At 38.7% G+C, this 19794-nt stretch overlaps 1 protein-coding gene across 1 annotated transcript in view; it reads left to right on the top strand.

The window, feature by feature from the left end:
* Positions 1 to 14228, top strand: part of LCA5 (lebercilin LCA5) — a 57826-nt gene extending 43598 nt beyond the window's left edge. The window contains 6 exon segments of the mRNA XM_060114706.1: positions 4669 to 4806; positions 6195 to 6291; positions 6995 to 7137; positions 9673 to 9805; positions 11939 to 12677; positions 12679 to 14228. Coding sequence (XP_059970689.1) covers positions 4669 to 4806; positions 6195 to 6291; positions 6995 to 7137; positions 9673 to 9805; positions 11939 to 12677; positions 12679 to 12802 — 1374 coding nt within the window. The 3' untranslated portion in view covers positions 12803 to 14228.
* The last annotated feature ends 5566 nt before the right edge of the window (positions 14229 to 19794 follow it).

Raw genomic sequence — 19794 nt, 5'->3', positions numbered from 1 at the left:
CATTTTTGTTTACATGAAACATCTTTTTCCATCCTCTGACACTGTGTGTGTCTTCACCTCTGAAGTGAGTCTCTTGTAGGCAGCATATTCAAGAGTCTTTTTTTTTTTTTTAATCCAGTCAGCCACCTTATTCTTTTGATCAGAGCATTTAGTCCATTGACATTTAAAGTAATTATTAATAGGTACATACTTATTGCCACTTTATTGTTTTCCAGTTGTGGTTACCATGGGGTTCATATATGTTGACTCATAATTATATCTACTTGTTTTAAACTGGTAATCATTTAAATTCAAACACATTCTAAAAGAACCTACATTTTTTACCTTCGTAACCCACATTTTGTGTATTTGATATCATATTCTACATCTTCTTGATTATCGCTTAACTGTTTATTTTAGTTATAGTTGCTTTTATACTTTTTTTGTCTTTTAATCTACATACTGGCTTATTTAAGTGATCTTCAATCCTTACTGTGTATTTGACTTTCCTACTAGGATTTTCGCTTTCCTACAGATTCTTACCTCTTTTCCATTTAGAGAAGACCCTTCAACATTTCTTTTAGGGTAGGTTTAGTATGCTGAATTCTTTTAGTTTTTGCTTGTCTGAGAATTTCTTTATCTCTCCTACTCTTTTTTTTTTGCGGTACGTGGGCCTCTCACTGTTGTGGCCTCTCCCATTGCGGAGCACAGGCTCCGGACGCGCAGGCTCAGCGGCCGGCCATGGCTCACGGGCCCAGCCGCTCTGCAGCATGTAGGATCTTCCCGGACCGGGGCACAAACCCGTGTCCCATGCATCCACAGGCGGACGCTCAACCACTGCGCCACCAGGGAAGCCCTATCTCTCCTATTCTAAATGATAATCTTGCTGGGCAGAGTATCATAGGTTTCAGGATTTTCCCTTTCAGGATTTTGAATATATCATACCTATCCCTTTTGGCCTGCAAAGTTTCTGCAGAGAAATCAGCTGATAGCCTCATGGGGATTCCTTTATATATGACGCTTTGTTTTTCTCTTGCTGCCTTTAGAATTCTCTTTAACTTTTGCCATTTTAATTGTATGTCTTGGTGTGGGTCTGTTTGGGTTCATCTTGTTTGGAACCCTCTCTGCTTCCTGTATCTGGTTATCTGTTTCCTGCTTCAGGTTTGGGAAGTTTTCAACCATAATTTCTTCAAATCCGTTTTTGATCCCCTTCTCTCTCTCCTTCTGGAACCCATATAATGCAAATGTTGGAACACTAATGTTATTGGAGAGATCTCTTAGATTGCTTTCACTTTATAAAATGTGTTTTTCTCTCTGCTGTTCTGATTTGGTGATTTCCATGATTATATCTTCCAGGTCAATTATGCATTTTTCCATATTACTTAACCTGCTATTCATTCCTTTTAGTGTGTTTTTTATTTCAGCTGTTGAGTTCTTCATTTCTGATTGGGTGTTTTTTTTTATGTTTCTAATTCCTTGTTAAAATGTTCAGTGTTTAGATCAATTCTTTTACCTAATTCAGTTAAGCTTTTTATTACCAGTGTTTTGAATTACTTACCTGTTGTTTATTTCCATTTCATTATTTTTTCAGGTTTTTTTTTCTTGCTCTTTGAATTGAGAATAGTTCCTCTGCCTTTTAATTTTACTTTTCTCTGCTTCTATGAACTAAGGTGAAGCAGTGACCTTTTGTGGTCTTGAAGGGGTGTTCTTATTTGGGAGTGTCCCTGTGCAGACTGCACATGCCCAGTGCCTTTGGTGGGAGGGCTGGATTTGATGTGGATGCCAGTCACATCTTTCCTGATGTGCTGGTGTGAGACAGGACTTTCTCTATGTTCAGTGGCTGTCACCTCTCTGTCAGGGGTGGGGTCTGATCCCAAGTTGCTGAAACAGAAGCCCTTTGTGTCAGGCTCAAGCTGCCTCAGTTCCCTTTACGTGTGTGTTTTTCTCTCTCCCAGCACCAAGACCTTTGCCCCAGAGTAGGGAGTGCTGAAGCAAGTGGGGCCTTTCACATACAGAGGTTCAACGCACTGCTTGTATAGGTGTCTGTGGCTCCTTCAGATGCAACCCATGGTAGAGTCTTTTCCCTGGTCGTGGCTGTCCCACATCCAGTGCCACACTGTGGCACAAACTGAGTAGAGCCAAAGCATTCACTGGTGCACGGTGAGGTGGCCGTGGGAAACCCAGCAACTACCCAGACCTCTCCTCAGAGGCAAGACCCCTTTTCCCCTCACAGCCGGTTGCTGTTCCCAGCTTCCACTGTGCTCCACAGGGGAGGGGAGCCTGAATGGTTTCTCTGTGTTTATGGGGTAGGGAGGTGTTGAGGTGTGGTACAGTGTGGTACAGTGGGGCCCAGAGTGGCACGGTTGTGGGCAATCTGGCAGCTGCTAGAGCAGACCTCTCTTCACCCTGCTTCAGAGGCAGGCCAGTGCTCACACCTCATGAATAGAGTCCAGGCTTCTCCAGCCTTTCTATCTGTCCAAGCAGTCCAGGAGGCTTGTCTCCTCCACATAGGACCCCAGGACTGGGACACCCAGTCTGTGGCTTGACCCACTCACTCCCCGGGGTGGGTATCCACCTTTGCAATTTCTTATTTCCTCTGAGTTCCCTCCCAGGAGCACAGGTCCCTACCTGATCGCTTTTCTTCCTTTCCTGTGTGATTACCTTTTCCTTACAGCCTTGGTTGTTCAGTCCTTTTTCCAGTTTCCAGTTAGTTTTCAGTGAGAATTGTTCCACCTGTAGGTGTATTTTTGATGTGTTCATGGGGGGAGGTGAGCACCACGTCCCCTTACCTCCACCACCTTGATCTTTTCTTTTCCGTGTTGGGAGTTTTTTGATTACTGATTGAATCTCATTACTCATTAGTCTGTTCAGATTTTCTGTTTCTTTCTGATTCAGTCTTGGTAGGTTGTGTGTTTCTAAAAATGTATCCATTTCTTCTAGGTTACGTAGCTTTTTGGCATATAATCTTTCATACTAGTTGCTTATGATTCAGTGCATTTCTGTAGTTCAGCTGTAATGTCTCCTCTTTCACTTCTAATTCTCTCTTTTCTCCTTAGTCCAAGTAAAGGTTTGTCAATTTTGTTTATCTTTTCAAAGAACCAGCTCTTAGTTTCATTGATCCTTTCTATTGTTTTTCTGGTCTCTATTTCATTTATTTCCACTCTGACCTTTATTATTTCCTTCCTTCTAACTTTGGGCTTAACTTGTTCGAGTTCTTGAAGTGTAAAGTTAGGTTGTTTATTTGAGATCTTTCTAATTTCTTAATATATGCATTAATGCTCTAAACTTCCAGCTTTTACTGCATCCCACAAGATTTGGTATGTTGTATTTCCATTTTCATTTGTTTTGAGGTAATTTTTAAATTTCCCTTTTGATTTCTGTTTTGACCTAATGGTTGTTTAGAAGTGTGTTGTTTAATTTCCACATATTTATAAATCTTTTCACTTTCTTATTGTTGATTTCTGTTTTCATACCATTGTGGTCAGAAAAGATAGTTGGTATGATTTTATTCTTCTTAAATTTGCTAAGATTTGTGGTCAGTATGATCAATCTTGGAGACTGTTCCATGTGCACTTGCAAAGAATGCGTATTCTGCTGCTGTTGGATGTAGTGTTCTGTATATGTCTGTTAGTCCATTTATTTTAAAGTGTGGTTCCAACATTTCCTTGCTGATTTTCTATCTGAACAGTCTTTCCATTGCTAATAGTGTGGTATTGAAGTCCCCTACTGTTATTGTATTGTTGTCGATTTCTCCCTTAAGATCTATCAGTATTTGCTTAATATGTTTTGGTGCTTGGGTGTTGGGAGTGTATGTGGTTTTTTGAAAAATATTTATTTATTTATTTATTTATTATTTTTGCTGTGCTGGGTCTTAGTTGCAGCATGTGCAATCTTTTACTTGGGGCATAAGGACTTCTTAGTTGTGGCATGCAAACTCTTGGTTGTGACATGTGGACTTCTTAGTTGTGGCATGCACGCGGGACCTAGTTCTCTGACCAGGGATCAAACCAGGGCCCCCTGCATTGGGAGCACAGAGTCTTACCCACTGGATCACCAGGGAAGTCTCAGGAGTGTATGTGTTATGATTGTTGTCTTCTTTATGTGTTGACCACTTTATCATTAGATAATGACCTTCTTTGTCTTTTGTTACCCTTTTTGCCTTGAAGTCTATTTTATCTGACTATGCCCACCTTCTTCTGGTTTCTGTGTGCTTAAAATAGCATCTTCCATCCTTTCCCTTTGATCCTGTGTGCCTTTAGAGCTGAAATAAGTAAAAACTGGGATGATGATCTCTGCACCTTGAATAGTGCTTTGTAATTTTACACAGCTGCCTCAGTTTCTATTTGCCCAAACAATGATTCCCAAAAGCCAGTGCTTCTCATCACATCCTTTGGCTGTCTCTTGCTCCCAACTTAAATGACTATCCATGTGCTCTTGATGCAACTGCTTAAGAATTTATCTACAAATCATTGTGGAAAACAAAGAGAGGAATAATAGGCGAAGTATCTTACTAAATTGTTGGTAAATCTATGTTCCATTTTATTGTATGTTTATGAACACTAAGCCCAACCTGATTTGTATGTCTTGTTTAGTACCACTAAAAATGTCATTTTGACACTAAGTGCAGTATTTTACTGTTGAATTATTTTTTAAGTACTATTTTTTAATGTATTTATACACATATCATAGGAACTATCAAGAAACCTTGAGCTAAGTACTAACAGTTTCCAGCGACAGTTGCTTGCTGAAAGGAAAAGGGCATATGAGGCTAATGATGAAAATAAAGTTCTTCAAAAGGAGCTACAACAACTATATCACAAATTAAAGGTAAGCATTTTATTTTAAATGGCATCATTTCTCCCTATGTTATATATTAGATGAAGACTCTATTTTAAAACATTGTTATCATTTATATTTGGAACTTTGGTACAATATCATTTACAAAATTCTAATATTTCCTTTGGCACTTATGAAGAAAATATTTGTTAATATAATCACTATAACCAAAAATGAGACATTAGATACACTAATAGGAATGATATAACTGAAAAAAGTTATAAAATCCTGCAAGAAAGTTATGGGAACTAGAGTTTTTCTGTGTTGCATGGTTGAATAATTCAGTGTTCTTCCTCAGATAACCCCATGGTTGATTATTTTTAAAGATGTTCCAAATAATGCCCTTCCTTTTCACAGTGTTTAGAGGAAGCATTAGAATTAATTAATTCTGTTAAAGTAGGTGTTCTTAATTCTATCCAGAGGTCATTGATGTGTTGAAATTTTGTGCAACATTAAGTGTTTATGCATTATCTTGCATAGAATTTTCATTTTGTTAATCAAATTCTCAGAGAAAGCCATAGCTGCAAAATGGTGAAGAACACTTGTGTTGTAAAAAATGGTCTAGGGCTTCCCTGGTGGCGCAGTGGTTGAGAGTCCGCCTGCCGGTGCAGGGGACGCGGGTTCGTGCCCCGGTCCGGGAGGATCCCACATGCTGTGGAGCGGCTGGGCCCATGAGCCATGGCCGCTGAGCCTGTGCATCCGGAGCCTGTGCTCCGCAACGGGAGAGGCCACAACAGTGAGAGGCCCGTGTACCGCAAAAAAAAAAAAAAAAAAAAAAAAAAAGGGTCTAATTTTTAACTCACCATTAATTTGGAACCCACATTTGAGAGGTGCTAATTAAATTCTTTGTCTGTGTGGCTAAGCCTGGAAGTCAGTTGAAGACATTACTATATCATGTAGGAGTGGGTAGAAAATGAATTTTGCCTTATTCTGATTTTCATGACTGCTAGTGCATATTGGACTTCCAATGGAGAATCATTGCTCTACCATAACCTAAATGTCCTAAAGACATTCCTTTCTATAGTTGGTAGTTACAAAGGGAAGCTGAACTTAGGTATATTCCAACTTGGTAAGGAAAATACCAGTTGAAAAGATGAGGATTTTTGTTTTATTTTAAACTGAGACTCTACATTCTTTTTTTTTTTTTTTTTTGTGGTATGCGGGCCTCTCCCTGTTGTGGCCTCTCCTGTTGTGGAGCACAGGCTCCGGACGCGCAGGCTCAGCAGCCATGGCTTACGGGCCCAGCCACTCCGCGGCATGTGGGACCCTCCTGGACTGGGGCACGAACTCGTGTCCCCTGCATCGGCAGGCAGACCCTCAACCACTGTGCCACCAGGGAAGCCCCTCTACATTCTTAATTGTGTTGGGTTTGTTTTCAGGAAAAGGAGAGAGAACTGGACATAAAAAACATATATTCTAATCGTCTGCCAAAGTCTTCTCCAAAGAAAGAAAAAGAAATTACATCAAGAAAAAATGGTATAGTAGTTATTATTGTTGAAAAACATTGTAGTTATTAATAATAAAATAATTCTGAAGTAGAAGGAAGATGAAGGGAAAGAACTTTATTGAAATAAATTTCCTTATAGGTACTTTTCAGAAATCCTTTCACTTTCTCAGTTTTTTCCCTTGAGGTCATTACAGTTATGTTTTACATAATTAAAATTGTTTTTCTTATTATAACTTATTTTTCTAAACTTTTATGAAAAAATATAAGCATACCCTAAACAGGAGATTATAGTATGATAAACCTTTATTTATGTATCACCACCTTTAACAGTTATACATTTTACTAATTTTATTTCACCTATTTTTTCTACTTTTTTTCTAGAGTATTTTAAAGCAAATCCCAGCTGTCATTTCATTTCACTCATATAAATACTTTGCTATTTTTATGCATATTCTTACTTTTTTAAAAAACAAAAGTGTAATTTCCTTCTTCTCTGGCTTGCAAAAAGTTAAAAACATAAACTTTGTAAAAGTTTAATAGATTTATCCCTCAGAGTTGTCCTCAAATGACAAAATTGCCAGTAAATCCTAGAAATAAAAACAGTAATAGTAGTCATGGAGCTGAGAAACGTGCATTTTCTCATTTAGAGGGTGAAGATATACCAGTTGAATTCCATATATCTTAGCACTGTTCAATATGATTGGAAAAATTCTTTTATAATTTTCATGGTAGCTGCATGCCAGAGTGATTTTACAAACCAGTGTACAAAAGAAGTACAAACCAGTGAAGACTTCGAGCTGGAGGAATATCCTATAACACCACAAACAGTTACGTGTTATGAAAACAAATGGAAAGAACCTGAACGTCTTTCTTTGGTGAGTTTAGCAATATGATTAAGTACTAAACTCTAGGTTTGAAGTTATTCCTAAATGCACAACATCAAACATTTAAAAATTTCAGCAGTGAAGCTAGTGCCATAGCTGTATAAATGTGCAGCTAGCCTTTTACAGGGAAAGAGGTAACATCTGTGCATTTTATTAAACTCCTTTGCGTTAACACTGTATCTTTCAGATGCTTCAGAAATGTCAATTGTACTTTCTAGGTTGGAGGAAGAAGAAAAGAAAATTTTCTAAGTTTCTTACCTTTTATGTCTCTTACCAGATAGTCTCTAAAAATCCTTCTGGCTTTTATGTTTAATAGCAAGTTATAGTAGCTTTCAAATGATTTGTTAGAATTTGACTACATTTAATTTTTTTGGCCTCCTATGTAAGAGAATTTTATAGTTTAGCTGAATGTCGAGCAAAGTAATTGCAGTGGAATCTGACTTTATCCCATTCAAATTAGAGTGGAATTCAGGAGGTCTGTGTTGCATCTTCATTTAAAAGGACTCATATTGAGTACTGGAAGGTCCTTTTCTCTAATAGGGTTTTATCTTTAGTGTTTACAGTTGAAACTCTAAAGAAAACAATATACGAGGGATCCTGCATATTTCATATAATGCTATATTTTTGATACTACTTGTAAGTGTCCCAGGGATCCTGAGATCACTTCCTGTGTGTGGACTGAATTGATTTCTGTGTGTACTCTAGTTTTTTTTTTTTTTCCTTTATTTTGTTTTTGTTTTACAATTTAGATAAGTTAGCTGTATCTGCTAAGTGTGATTCCTCCTATATTTACAAATCCTTGAGACTAGATTTTTTTTTTTGAAAAGGCAAAGTGTGGAATAGCAAAGTAATTCTTAACTTTAGAAGGGTTAAAAAATTTGCCCTTTATAAGATTCAGCAGAAGCAGCAGCAGCAACCTGATATAGTGAAAGAGGATATAGCCCTGGAGTTAGCACTGCGTTTTAATTAAATTACAGTTCTAACATTTTAGTGACTTGTGTGACTTGTTGGAGCCTCAGTTTCCTAATCTATAAAACAAGGGTGGGTTACCCTTCAGGTTTGTAGTAATAGCTAATCATGAAGTTTATAAAGCTCTTAAGACTAATCCTGTCACTTTAAGGGGTCCCAGCAAATGGGAGCTCTGTTAGTAAAAGTATAGGCTGTTGCTATTGGAAAGAGACCCAGAATACAGTGGCTCAAGCAAGAGATAAGATTCTTTCTCTTGTAATAAACTGAAGGTCAGTGGGTAGTCCCCAGGATAGGTAGACACCTTTGTTCCATGGTAGCCATTCTCTATCTTATTGTTTTTCGATCAAAAAGTATGCATCTGCATCTGTGTGGTTGCAATTGTCTTATCATACCTGGGAGAAGGAGGAATGAGGAAGTGGAGGGCAAGCAGCTTTTGTTTTTATAAATGTGATCAGAAGTTGCATACATACTTCCACTCACATTCCATTGGTCCTGTCTAGCTGCAGGGGAGGCTAGCAAATGTGGTCTCCAGTTAGGCAGCCCTGTGCTCTGGTAAAACTTAAGGGATTCTGTAACAAAAAGGAAGAAGGGGAAAACGGATACTAGGAGACAATTCTCTACAAATCCACTAGTAATAAATTTTACTTTTATTAAGAAAAATTACACACACACGTGAAAGGGACCATAAGAAACAATAAATTTTAAGTTTACATTTTTATTTGATTTAAATATTATAAGATTTATTAGTTGGAGACCTTGGGCATAGTATAAACTTGAAAGATTCTATGCCATTGTCACTGCCGGTGTTACAGCTCAACACCATATCACTTGGCCTTTAATAGTTGATGAATAGCCTATATTGGTTAACTGAATTCATCAGATTTTGTTGTGAAATATGCAAAGTAAGGATACCTCTCTTTTTTTTTAATAAACATTTATTTATTTTTGGCTGTGTTGGGTCTTCGTGGCTGCGTGTGGGCTTTCTCTAGTTGCAGAGAGCGGGGGCTACTCTTTGTTGCAGTCGCAGGCTTCTCATTGCAGTGTCTTCTCTTGTGTGGAGCACGGGCTCTAGGAGCGTGGGCTTCAGTAGTTGTGGCTCGTGGGCTCTAGAGTGCAGGCTCAGTCGCTGTGGTGCACAGGACTAGTTGCTCCGCGGCATGTGAGATCCTCCCAGACCAGGGCTCAAACCCGTGTCCCCTGCATTGGCTGGTGGATTCTTAACCACTGTGCCACCAAGGAAGCCCAGTAAGGATACTTCCTGATACTTGTCTCTTCAGAATTTTATGTAGGGTATTGGTTTTGCTTCCATTATATTAGTTCTGATATGTTTTCCAAATGCCTCTTTAAAAATTTTAACTAAAGTAAGAAATAATCTTGTGTGCTTTGGAAAATCTTTCAAAGGTGGTAACTTGTAGCTTGCTGCTTTAGAAATGGAAAATTTGCTTTAACTTCTAACAGTTGGGATTGTGCTTAATGGGAGATAAATCTATGATATTTAAATTGCTTTTCCCCCCTTTTCCTGCATGTGAACTTGCATTTAAAAAAAATGTATAATAGGATCTGGAATCTCAAGAGAGAGATGATCATAAAGAAGCAGGGATTCTAAACCCAGTTGTGGAAAGAGAAGACAAATTTGTTAAAGATCAAGGACTCCATGCTGTGAAACAGGAGGCTGAGAAGCTGGAGGATGGTAAGAAAGAGTTTAAGCAAGTAATAAGTCAGCATCCCTTGGAAAAGAAAGGGTTAATATCCCCTGAACAGTGAATTGGTTATACAGAACAAGAAAAGGTTGATACAGTGGTGGGGGGAGTCTATCAAGCAGTCACAAATATTTTTTTTTTCTTTTTTTCTTTTTTTTTTTTTTCTTTTTGCGGTATGCGGGCCTCTCACTGTTGTGGCCTCTCCCGTTGCGGAGCACAGGCTCCGGATGTGCAGGCCCAGCGGCCATGGCTCACGGGCCCAGCCGCTCCGCGGCATATGGGATCCTCCTAGACCGGGGCACGAACCCGTATCCCCTGCATCGGCAGGCGGACTCTTAACCACTGCGCCACCAGGGAGGCCCAGTCACAAATATTTGAATGAAGTTACTAAGGAAAGAAAAAGAATGAAGACTGTAAGTCAGTTTCTATTTGGGATTAGGGGATAGAAACAAGTTACCTTCAGAAAATTCAGATGAAGTAGAAATCAGTTGAAAGGGGAAAAAAATTCTTTGTGTATTAACTAAAGCTTGATGAAGAGATAGCTGAAAGACAACCCTGTTTATTGGCGTGACCTTGAGACTGTCTAGTCTGTAGACCAGCCCAAACATTAAAATCAGTGAATTGTGAGGCCTTGAATATATTCCTATAATTTTTCTTTGGTTTTAATATATAAATCTTTAATATAGTCAACCATTAATGTGGAATTTTAGTGAACCAATTCACATAGTTTCAGATACTGGAAATCAAGTTCAGGAATAAATTCATTTCCATTTGGATAAAATGTCTTAAAGGTATAAGCGAGAAGGATCCCAGACTCTAATCCTTTGCATGTATTTTATTAATTATGTATTAGCTGCTTACAGAGAAATACTGTTTTTCCCTTAAAGTTAACAAAAAATCATGACCTAATTGTTGCTTAGAGTATGTACACTTTTGTGTGTGTATTTAAAACAATCTAACAGTTGAAATAGAAGCCACATTTATATCACTGTTGGCTAAACCACAAAGGAAGACACTTGCACATGTTCAACTATAGAGTAGAAAATAGGTATTATGGTCATCTCTGTCTAGGAACCAGGAAAAGGAATAAAGTAACAGAAGACTATCACTTCTTTGTCATTTTTGACTGATGTTTTTTTTTTTCCTGGAGTCTGTGTGGAATGATCTGATTATCAGTGAGAATATGTGCCATTTACTAAAGTTACCAAATGTGTAGTGTTCTTACATGTTTAATATTTTTAGCTTTTTCATTTAGAAATCCTTTCAAAGTTATAGTAAAGTGGCAATAACAGCCAGAGAACCACTTAAGAGTAAGTTGTATACTTCATGGCCATATCCCATATCCTAAAATACTTTCATATGTATTTTTCCAAAATAAGGACATTCTCTTTTATCATTCCAGTATAGTTTAACTTCAGGAAATTTAACTTTGATACAACACATTTCTCCAATCTGCCATCCACAGTACAGTTTTGTCAGTTGACACAGTATTGTCCTTTATAGCATTTTCTTCCCTTTAGGATGTGATCATGAATTGCATTTAGTTCTCATATCTTTTCAGTATCCTTTCATCTAAAACAGCTTCTCAGCCTTTTAAAAATATTTTGTGAGATTAACATTTTTCATGAACACCGACCCATTTTTTAAATAAAATGTTTCTTGTTTGGGGTTTATCTGAAGTTTTCTGTTAATAAAATTCAGGTTATTGCATCTTCTGTCAGAACACTACATAAGTGATGTTGTATCCTCTTCTCAGGGTATGACATCCAAAGGTTCAATTTATTTTTAAATTTAAAGTCTTTGCTCCACCCATCCCACCATCCTCCATTCAGTGTACAGCACACTATTAGGTATAAAAAGTAGGCAGAGAACCTTCTTCCTCACCCCTAACTTGAAGAACAAAATTTTTTCTATAATTGTGAATCTTAAATATATATTAAGTAGATATTATTTTTTGAAACCCTGAATATCAAGTATAAAAATGAAATTTATGGTGTCCACCCTCACTGTACTACTGATCATACACAAATTAGATAAAGCTATTGTTTTGTAAAAGATGAGAGTTTTTTCTTATTTGAAAATACTACTATAAAATCCCATTTTTAAAATGTGATTTTATACAGAGCGGGAAAGAGAAGAACTTGCTAAAAAGCAAAAGGAAAAGACATCTTTGTTGGAGAGAGAAGAAAAGCCAGTGTTGGAAACTGGAAGATACCAAATGGAAATGTGCCAAATTCAGAATACTGATAAGTTGGAAGAAGAGGAAGAAGAAAGGCTAAAGAGAGAAATGCTACTTGCTAAACTGAATGAAATCAGCAGAGAATCCCAAGGTCCTCGGAATCTAAAATATCCTTCTCTGCCATTGCTTCCTGATTTGGAACCAAAACTGCACTCCCCAGAGAGAAACCCCAAAACACACACATTCTTTGAATCCCCAGAGAGATTATTTAATGGGCATCATTTGCCAGACATCAGTCTTTTCAGTACAAAAGGAGATGGTCAGAATCCGGGCAGTATCAGAAAACCATCCTCTCCAGATGAGCTTGCATTTGGTAGCTATGTGCCTTCATTTGCGAAAACATTAGGGAAGTCCAATCCAGTTAGCCAAAGAAGTAGCCTTTTGGATTTCCAAAGAAACAATATAGAGAAATTTAGTAAAGACAGTGTCGATTTAATTCCAAGAAAAGAGAAAAAAGCTAATCTGATGGAACAGCTATTTGGTGCCAGTGGCAGCAGCAGCATTTCCTCAGAAAACAGGGACCCAAATTCTCTGGCTGCGACCAGTAGAGACTCTGTCCCGCTAAATGTTCTCCCTGGGGATAAAAGCAGCAGGGGTAGGGAATATGTTGGTGATGATGATGACTTTCCTCAGCGAAGGAAAAAGTTTTAATCCAAATAGACACCAATTAGAACATGCAAACAATAAACCAGCAGTAAAAGCAGCTGATTCCGTAGAAGATGAAATTGAAGAAGTAGTACTGAGATGACTGACTAGAGTATATATTTTTTCCAATTGTAAATGTTAAAATGTCTTAATACAGTATTATAAACAGACTTTTAAATAAATATTAAGACGTCCTTAGTAAGCAATAGTTTTTAAAGTATAAATAACAGCGGAAATAAAAAGTATATCATATCACACCACGTAGCTAGTTTGCCAAGAATGAAGCATGCTCTTTTGACTGAAACCGAAAATAGAGATGCATCTTACTTTCTTTTTACAAATAGGTTTTACCTCTGAATCAGCTCAGTGGGGAGTTTTACTCCATTGGTGTACGTATTCATTTTCTATTTTATCCCTATTTATTTATTTATTTTTGGCCCTATCCTCTCTGAGCTAAATACAGTCTTCCTGCTGATTGTCGAATGGAAGAGTGAGAGGCTCTGTTGGGAAGTGTGGCAAGGCTGAGGTACTCTTCAGTGGAACAGTGACAACATGGGGACTTCCCATTCCTCTGGAAGTAACCACAGTTCAATGCTACTCATTTCCCAATTACAGAGTCTCGTTAAATCACTTACCTACAACTGTGCTAATACATTAGGTTGAATTCAGAAGATGTTTGTTTGGGTGGACAGTTCCCTGTCATGGCTCCCAGAGGCTTGGGTGCAGTGTAATCAGTAATTCGTTTTCTTGATCTCCTACGCTTTTTATATCTCAGTGACTAGACGTGAGAGTTCATACCAAATACACGGAATAGAAGAAATTTCATCCGAAAATAGCAAGATTTTCAACTCAATTATGTTTCCAGAGTAACGTAACTAGGAAACTTTCATACATACTTTGAAGATTTGAACTTACTGTCAAACCAGAGACAACGGTAGTGTGATACTCTTGGACTTACAGGGCTCCTTCTAAAGCAACCTTGGCTAAAATTGTTTTAGAGGTGGGGCTCCGGCCTTGCTGAGTAGGGTGGTTGATTTTCTGTTGAAAAGTGTTTGGTCTTCTGCTATTTATAGCTCACTTCAGCTGCAAAGGAGTTGATGACCTTGGCTTAGCTGGGCACGATTGGTCTTTAAGAAACAGTAATACACCACCAACCAAGGAGAAAACACAGTTCAGATGAAGAGTGGTGGAAATAGTGCATCAGGGGAAGAATAAATAAATGTTGATTGGCACTTATTCTAAAGTGAGCTGTTGTTTTCAAGAATTTACTTCATATTTGCTCATAGTATGATTCCTCATGCCAAGCGTAAATACTGATGAGGGGACTAGAGTTCCTGTTTTATCTTGAGTTCTTATAAATGCTTATTATTGAATATAATTTCATAATTCTTTGACAAGACTGACCTGGTTAGGTCTCTAATTAAAAGATGTTACCACCTAGCATCTTCTAAATTGTGTTCCTGTTATTTACTGGGAACTGAATCTCTCAAAAGTGCTAAACTATATTAAAAAATTTTTAATAAAGAGTTTTCTATGACTGATATACATAAGCATTTAGTATATTATAAATCATTCTAATATATGTAAACCACAATATTATTGCAGTGCAGTTCTTGATAAAATATTCTTATGTAATGTTAATTTTGTTCATAGCTGCTAATTTTTCAGCCAAAAGTATTCTAAATTTTAGGGTTTTTTTTGTTCTAAAGGCTTTTGTAAAAAGGCCTTTAGTAAAGTTTTATATTCAGGTCATTTTACTTAGTCTCTTGCTTTTTTCTACCTGATGTTTTCTAGTCTTTTTAACCAGATGCAATAAGGCAGAATTATTAAATTAAACCTAAAATTTAATTATAGACTTAGAAGCATTATGGTATTAAGCATTAAAATTGGAGATTGTACAGAACAAGTTTTTCTTTATGAACAAACCTTAGTGAATAACTTTTTTTTTTCTAAATGTCAAGTTTATTTGCACTCGGAACTCTTATTAATACAAATTTAAAACACACTATGACTCTTTGTTTGAATGATACCTTCCTTAGGTCACTAGGGAAATATATAGTGGAAATAGGACCTGCAGGGTTTTTATTTCATTATTCACCTTTTTAAATTTTCCTGTTCAGTATTTTTAGTTGAAGTAGATGAATCTGCCCTAAGTTGGATTAGACAGTGTGCTTAGTCTTATCAGATAATTATAGTCTTAATGAATTCTTTCACCCTAAACAGCTGTCATAATGGCATATATTGCTTATAATATTAAAAGGCGGGGGTAAGGAGGACTAGATTGAATCATAAAATAAACACTTCAGGGCTGACGCACTGGTTTTCTGATCCTCACCCCCAGCTCACTTTCAGACACACTAAAACTTCTGCTGTCCCTGGCTGGGTGTTAACTTGGGTAGAGCCTTCAAGTCGGCCTGGTGAAAAGGGGATGGGAAATTTGTATTACAGTGACAGTGTGGATTTTTTAGGATTAAAGAAGTTACCATAAATTGTCAAGAAAGGATCTGCTTTTAAAGCTTTTTCCTTTCTACGCAATAAATGCCCCTTTCACATTAAAGTCCCCTTTCGTATCACTTGAAAGTGTTTTTTTGTTCTATTTTTGAGCAAAGAGCATGTCATGTATTCATTCACTGACTGCTCGTTTGAGTGCGCCCTGGGGGGTGCGCGGCCCGGTATGAGGTGCCAGGAGAGTGAGGCGCTGCCTCTTGCCTCAGTGTGGACACGGAGCAGGGCCAGCCGGGCTGCTTCCCTGCCCTTCCATCCACTCCCTGGGCGTCCTTGGGCTACTTAGCAATTACTAGTCTTTTATAATGCTTCCTAGGGTGGCTATGAGGAGTAAAGTAAATACTTAGGTTAATGTTTGGCAGAGTGCCTGATACATTATAAGCACTCAGTAAACATCAGCTGTTGCTATCACAGTTGTTATGAGTTTCCTTTAGGGACTACTTGGAAAAAAAATAGAGCATAGGTATGTATACAAAATACATTGACAGTATACTTTGAGTAAGATACAAGCAAAAAGAGCTTCTAAACCTCCAACTTAACATAAAATATCTGTACTAAATCTATTGTGCCTCTTAGGTCTGCACTTAGAATGTCCCTTTATTTGGCACTTACTATGTATGATTGATGAGCTGGTTTCCTAATCTACAAAAGAGTAAATAGAACAGCTAAGTTTTGGGAAGCTTTTCTGAAGACAGTTTTAGACTAGACATAAGGAGAGGTAGAGAGTTCGCCTCATAGCAAAAAGACGGTGAAATCCAGAAAACACCGGACTTTGACTGCATCATGTGACAATTTGTAGCCCAGCTCCCTCCCCCTCCATGTCTGTGTGTGTCCTTGGATATGTTCAAAGCCTCTCCGTACCGCCCCTCCCCTCTACGAGGTGGGGCTAATGATAGTACCTACCTCGTGGTAGTTGCATACAGTAAATGAGTTCATACATGAAAAAACTTAGAACCATTTGATGCTCAGAGTGTTGATGTTTTGGAAAGGTAATGGAGAAAGGGGGGAATGAAGTGGTATTGTTGAATTCTATACATGGCGGTGGGTGTTTTTATGTATGGGCTTTTTTTCACGTAGTCCTCACAAAGCTTTTTCTAAAGAAGGCGCTTACTATTGCTCCCATTTTACAGTTGAGACCAACAGGTTGTACTATATGCTAGATTACACAGGTAGCAGGCTGCATTCAATAGTCTCAATTTAAGAAGTCCAAAGAAATAAAAATATTTTAGGAAGAGTTTTTTTTTTTTTTTTTTTTTTTTTTTTTTTTTTGCGGTATGCGGGCCTCTCACTGTTGTGGCCTCCCCCGTTGCGGAGCACAGGCTCCGGACGCGCAGGCTCCGGACGCGCAGGCTCAGCGGCCATGGCTCACGGGCCCAGCCGCTCCGCGGCATATGGGATCCTCCCAGACCGGGGCACGAACCCGTATCCCCTGCATCGGCAGGCGGACTCTCAACCACTTGCACCACCAGGGAGGCCCTAGGAAGAGTTTTGCAGTAGTACTCTTTAAGAGGTAAGTGACAGAACCCCAAATAAGACTAGCTTGAGCAGAACAAGGAGATTAATTTGGGCTTGAATCTGGAAAGCTCAAGAGAATGTGGTTTGCTCTGGAGGTTAACACAGTAGTGCTTACTCTGTCCGCCTCTTACCGTATCATTTGCTGGGTGTCATTTCCAGGTAACTTCTACATTTGCTGACAGGATTGCAATTGGCAACCCCAAGCCCTAGCATCCCTTCAGCTGGCACCCACCTCAAAAAGAGAAAATCTTTCCCGTAGTTCTGGCAGAGGTCTGCTTGGCTAGTTTACGTTACGTGCTCGCCTGTAGGGCTGGTGGCACCGTGCATGGGAGGCGTGGACTCCCTACTCTTAGCCCTCTTCATGGAATGATTGGTATTTCTGTGGAGTGGGGGAGGCATTTTTCCCTGATGAAGACACTTTGGGCATAAAAAAGAAAATTGTATTTACTGTATTTCCCAATTAATTAAAAAAATTAATGGCTCTTAACAGAAAAAAACATTGAAAGGCTCTTAATGGAATAAGCATTAGCTGCTTACTCCATACGCCTTATTCCTAGGAACAGGCCATTTCTGTGATAAGATAGGATTTCACCATGGGCATTTCACTACACTTTTCTACGTTCACAGAAAAGGCTTAGAGATCCAGTTACATATTTTCCCATACTAAATGCTATATCTGTGAAATCTATATCTGTATATAAATGAAGACACTCTGTCTCAATCCAGCACAAAACAAAAATTAGAAATAGGTAGCCAGGGTAGGGTAGAAAGAACACAGGCTTTGGGGTTGGGAGTTTGTCACTTGCTAATGACAACCTTGGTCAAATAATTTGACTTAAGGTTCCTCGGATGGGGAGTAGGGCAGATCATATCTTACAAGGGTTATTGTGAGGATTAATAAAAGGATATTTTCTTGAGAGAAGAGAATAAGTAAAACAGTGTGGCATGTCAGCATAGGGAGAGCATCACCTCGTCAGTATTTTCCGTATCAACGCCCCAAACTTTTGTTTAACAACAGATGCTTGTTAAGATGGAATTTTAAAAACTAAACGTGCTATTTTACCCTATAATCTGCCATCTTTGAAGTGGCTCTTGTCTTTACAGAGCCACGCCGAGGTTACAGTCTTCCACAGAAGGCACTTTGCTGCTTCTGGGAACAAGCCGCCTGTGGGAGAAGCAATTTTACACACATAGTTTTGCTTCACTAGCCGTTTCCATGGAGGAGGAATAGATGGAAATCCGGAGCCCACATTGTGTTCTGAAGACAGGGCATTGAAATTCAGGGTGAAGCCTCCCTGCCACAGAGCGAGGATCGCCCTGAATAGCATGGCCAAAAGCAGCTGCCTTGCCTCTCTCTCTCTAACTGACCTAAATATCAAATTTCAGAATTCCTGTCCCAGTGGATATTGATCCTGGCTAGGCATACTTTTCATAAAATCTCTATATAACAGGACATCATAGATTTCAGATCTTTTTTTTTTTATCCTGATGAAAAGAACCCAAGAGTTACCCTACCTAGGCAATCGTGGATACTGAAAATTTCTGGGTTCACCTGGGAACAAAGGTTTATTGAAGTCCTTCTGTCCTTCTATAAGAACTTACCCCCAAATCTTAAATTTCGCTTCAATATTTGCTTCTAATTTCAATGATATCTGTACTATTTACTCTCCTAAGCACTTACAAAGGAGCTCCTTGACTTAATCAGCACATATCTGTTCTTTATTTAAAATATTTTCAGTAAAAACTAGAATCAGTAGAACCAAAGAACAGAGACCAGGAACATCTGTCATGTTATCACCTCAAACATGATCACTGGGGTCCAGAATCAATGGCACGCACAACTCTGAAGTCGAGCTTTATCATAAATACGCACTCCTTGGTTCTAAGCACGAAATAATGGCATTCCTCTGAACAATAACCGCAGTTTTTCTCTTGAAGAACAGATTCAGCATCATTTAGACACATTTGCTTTAAACTTGAGGCCGTAGTTCTCAAAGTGTGTCCCCAAACCCACCCAGAGCTGCAGCAGTGTCCCCTGAGGAACTTGTTCGAAATGCTCGTTCTCAGGCTCCACTCCAGACCTCTGGAATTAGAAAGTCCAGGGGTGGGTCAGTCTGTATTTGAAGAGGCCCTCCAGGGGATTGCACTGCAGCTGAAGTTTGAGAACTACTGCTCTAAGCTAACAATAGGAGGTGGTGGTGAGGGGAAACGTTCCTACACAGATAGAAGTGGCTGCCTGCCAGTTTTTGCAAATTCGAATCTGCACTGGGGGCTTGGGGTTACAGTGTGCAGGTGCTGGATCTGGACTCACCTTTGCCCCTCACACTGCGTGCCACCTAGACTAGAAATAAGCCACTTCTTTATTCTAACTGTTAGCTCTCTGTGGCTAATATATCAGAAGATTTGAACCAGTCAGGAAAGAGAAACGCCTTTGGAACAACCAGCACCAAAAAGATTGGTTAGTTCATATGTCATTCCTCCATCACAGCCTATAACCCCCAAGCTTCCAGAAAAACTTTCCAAACATCCTCCAGCACTCCCTGAAGGAAAACTAATCAATGTGGTTTAAATTTGACATTACACCTAAAAGTTCAGCTTTCTCAAAGTTTGAGGTGTGTGTGTGTGTGTGTGTGTGTGTGTGTGTGTGTGTGTGTGTGTGTGTGTGTGTGTGTGTGTGTGTGTGTGTGTGTGTGTGTGTGTGTGTGTGTGTGTGTGTGTGTGTGTGTGTGTGTGTGTGTGTGTGTGTGTACTTAATGATCCAGGCAAGTAGCTTTCTGTGCCTGAGGTTTAAGAAATATTAAAATTATCTAAAAGAAATTAGCCTATATACAGGGAATATGTTAAATAAAAGAAAAATTAGAACTAAGTATTCAGATTTCTCATGTCCACTCCTTAGCATTGCTGAAGACATGTATATAAACAAGAATGCCTATATACATCCAGGGGAAGTTTTTATTTCTAGACAAAGTAGGCCATGTTTTCACAAGTTTGGATTTTGTTTGCTCTACAAAGTCTCCATCTGTCTTTCTCTGGCTTCCTTGATTTATGCATTTATTACCCAAAAATACCCTACCT

This window comes from Mesoplodon densirostris, chromosome 12, assembly GCF_025265405.1.
Source record: "Mesoplodon densirostris isolate mMesDen1 chromosome 12, mMesDen1 primary haplotype, whole genome shotgun sequence".
Lineage (NCBI taxonomy): Eukaryota > Metazoa > Chordata > Mammalia > Artiodactyla > Ziphiidae > Mesoplodon > Mesoplodon densirostris.
The sequence above is the reverse complement of the archived record's forward strand: the minus strand, read 5'-3'. Positions and strand labels throughout refer to the sequence as shown.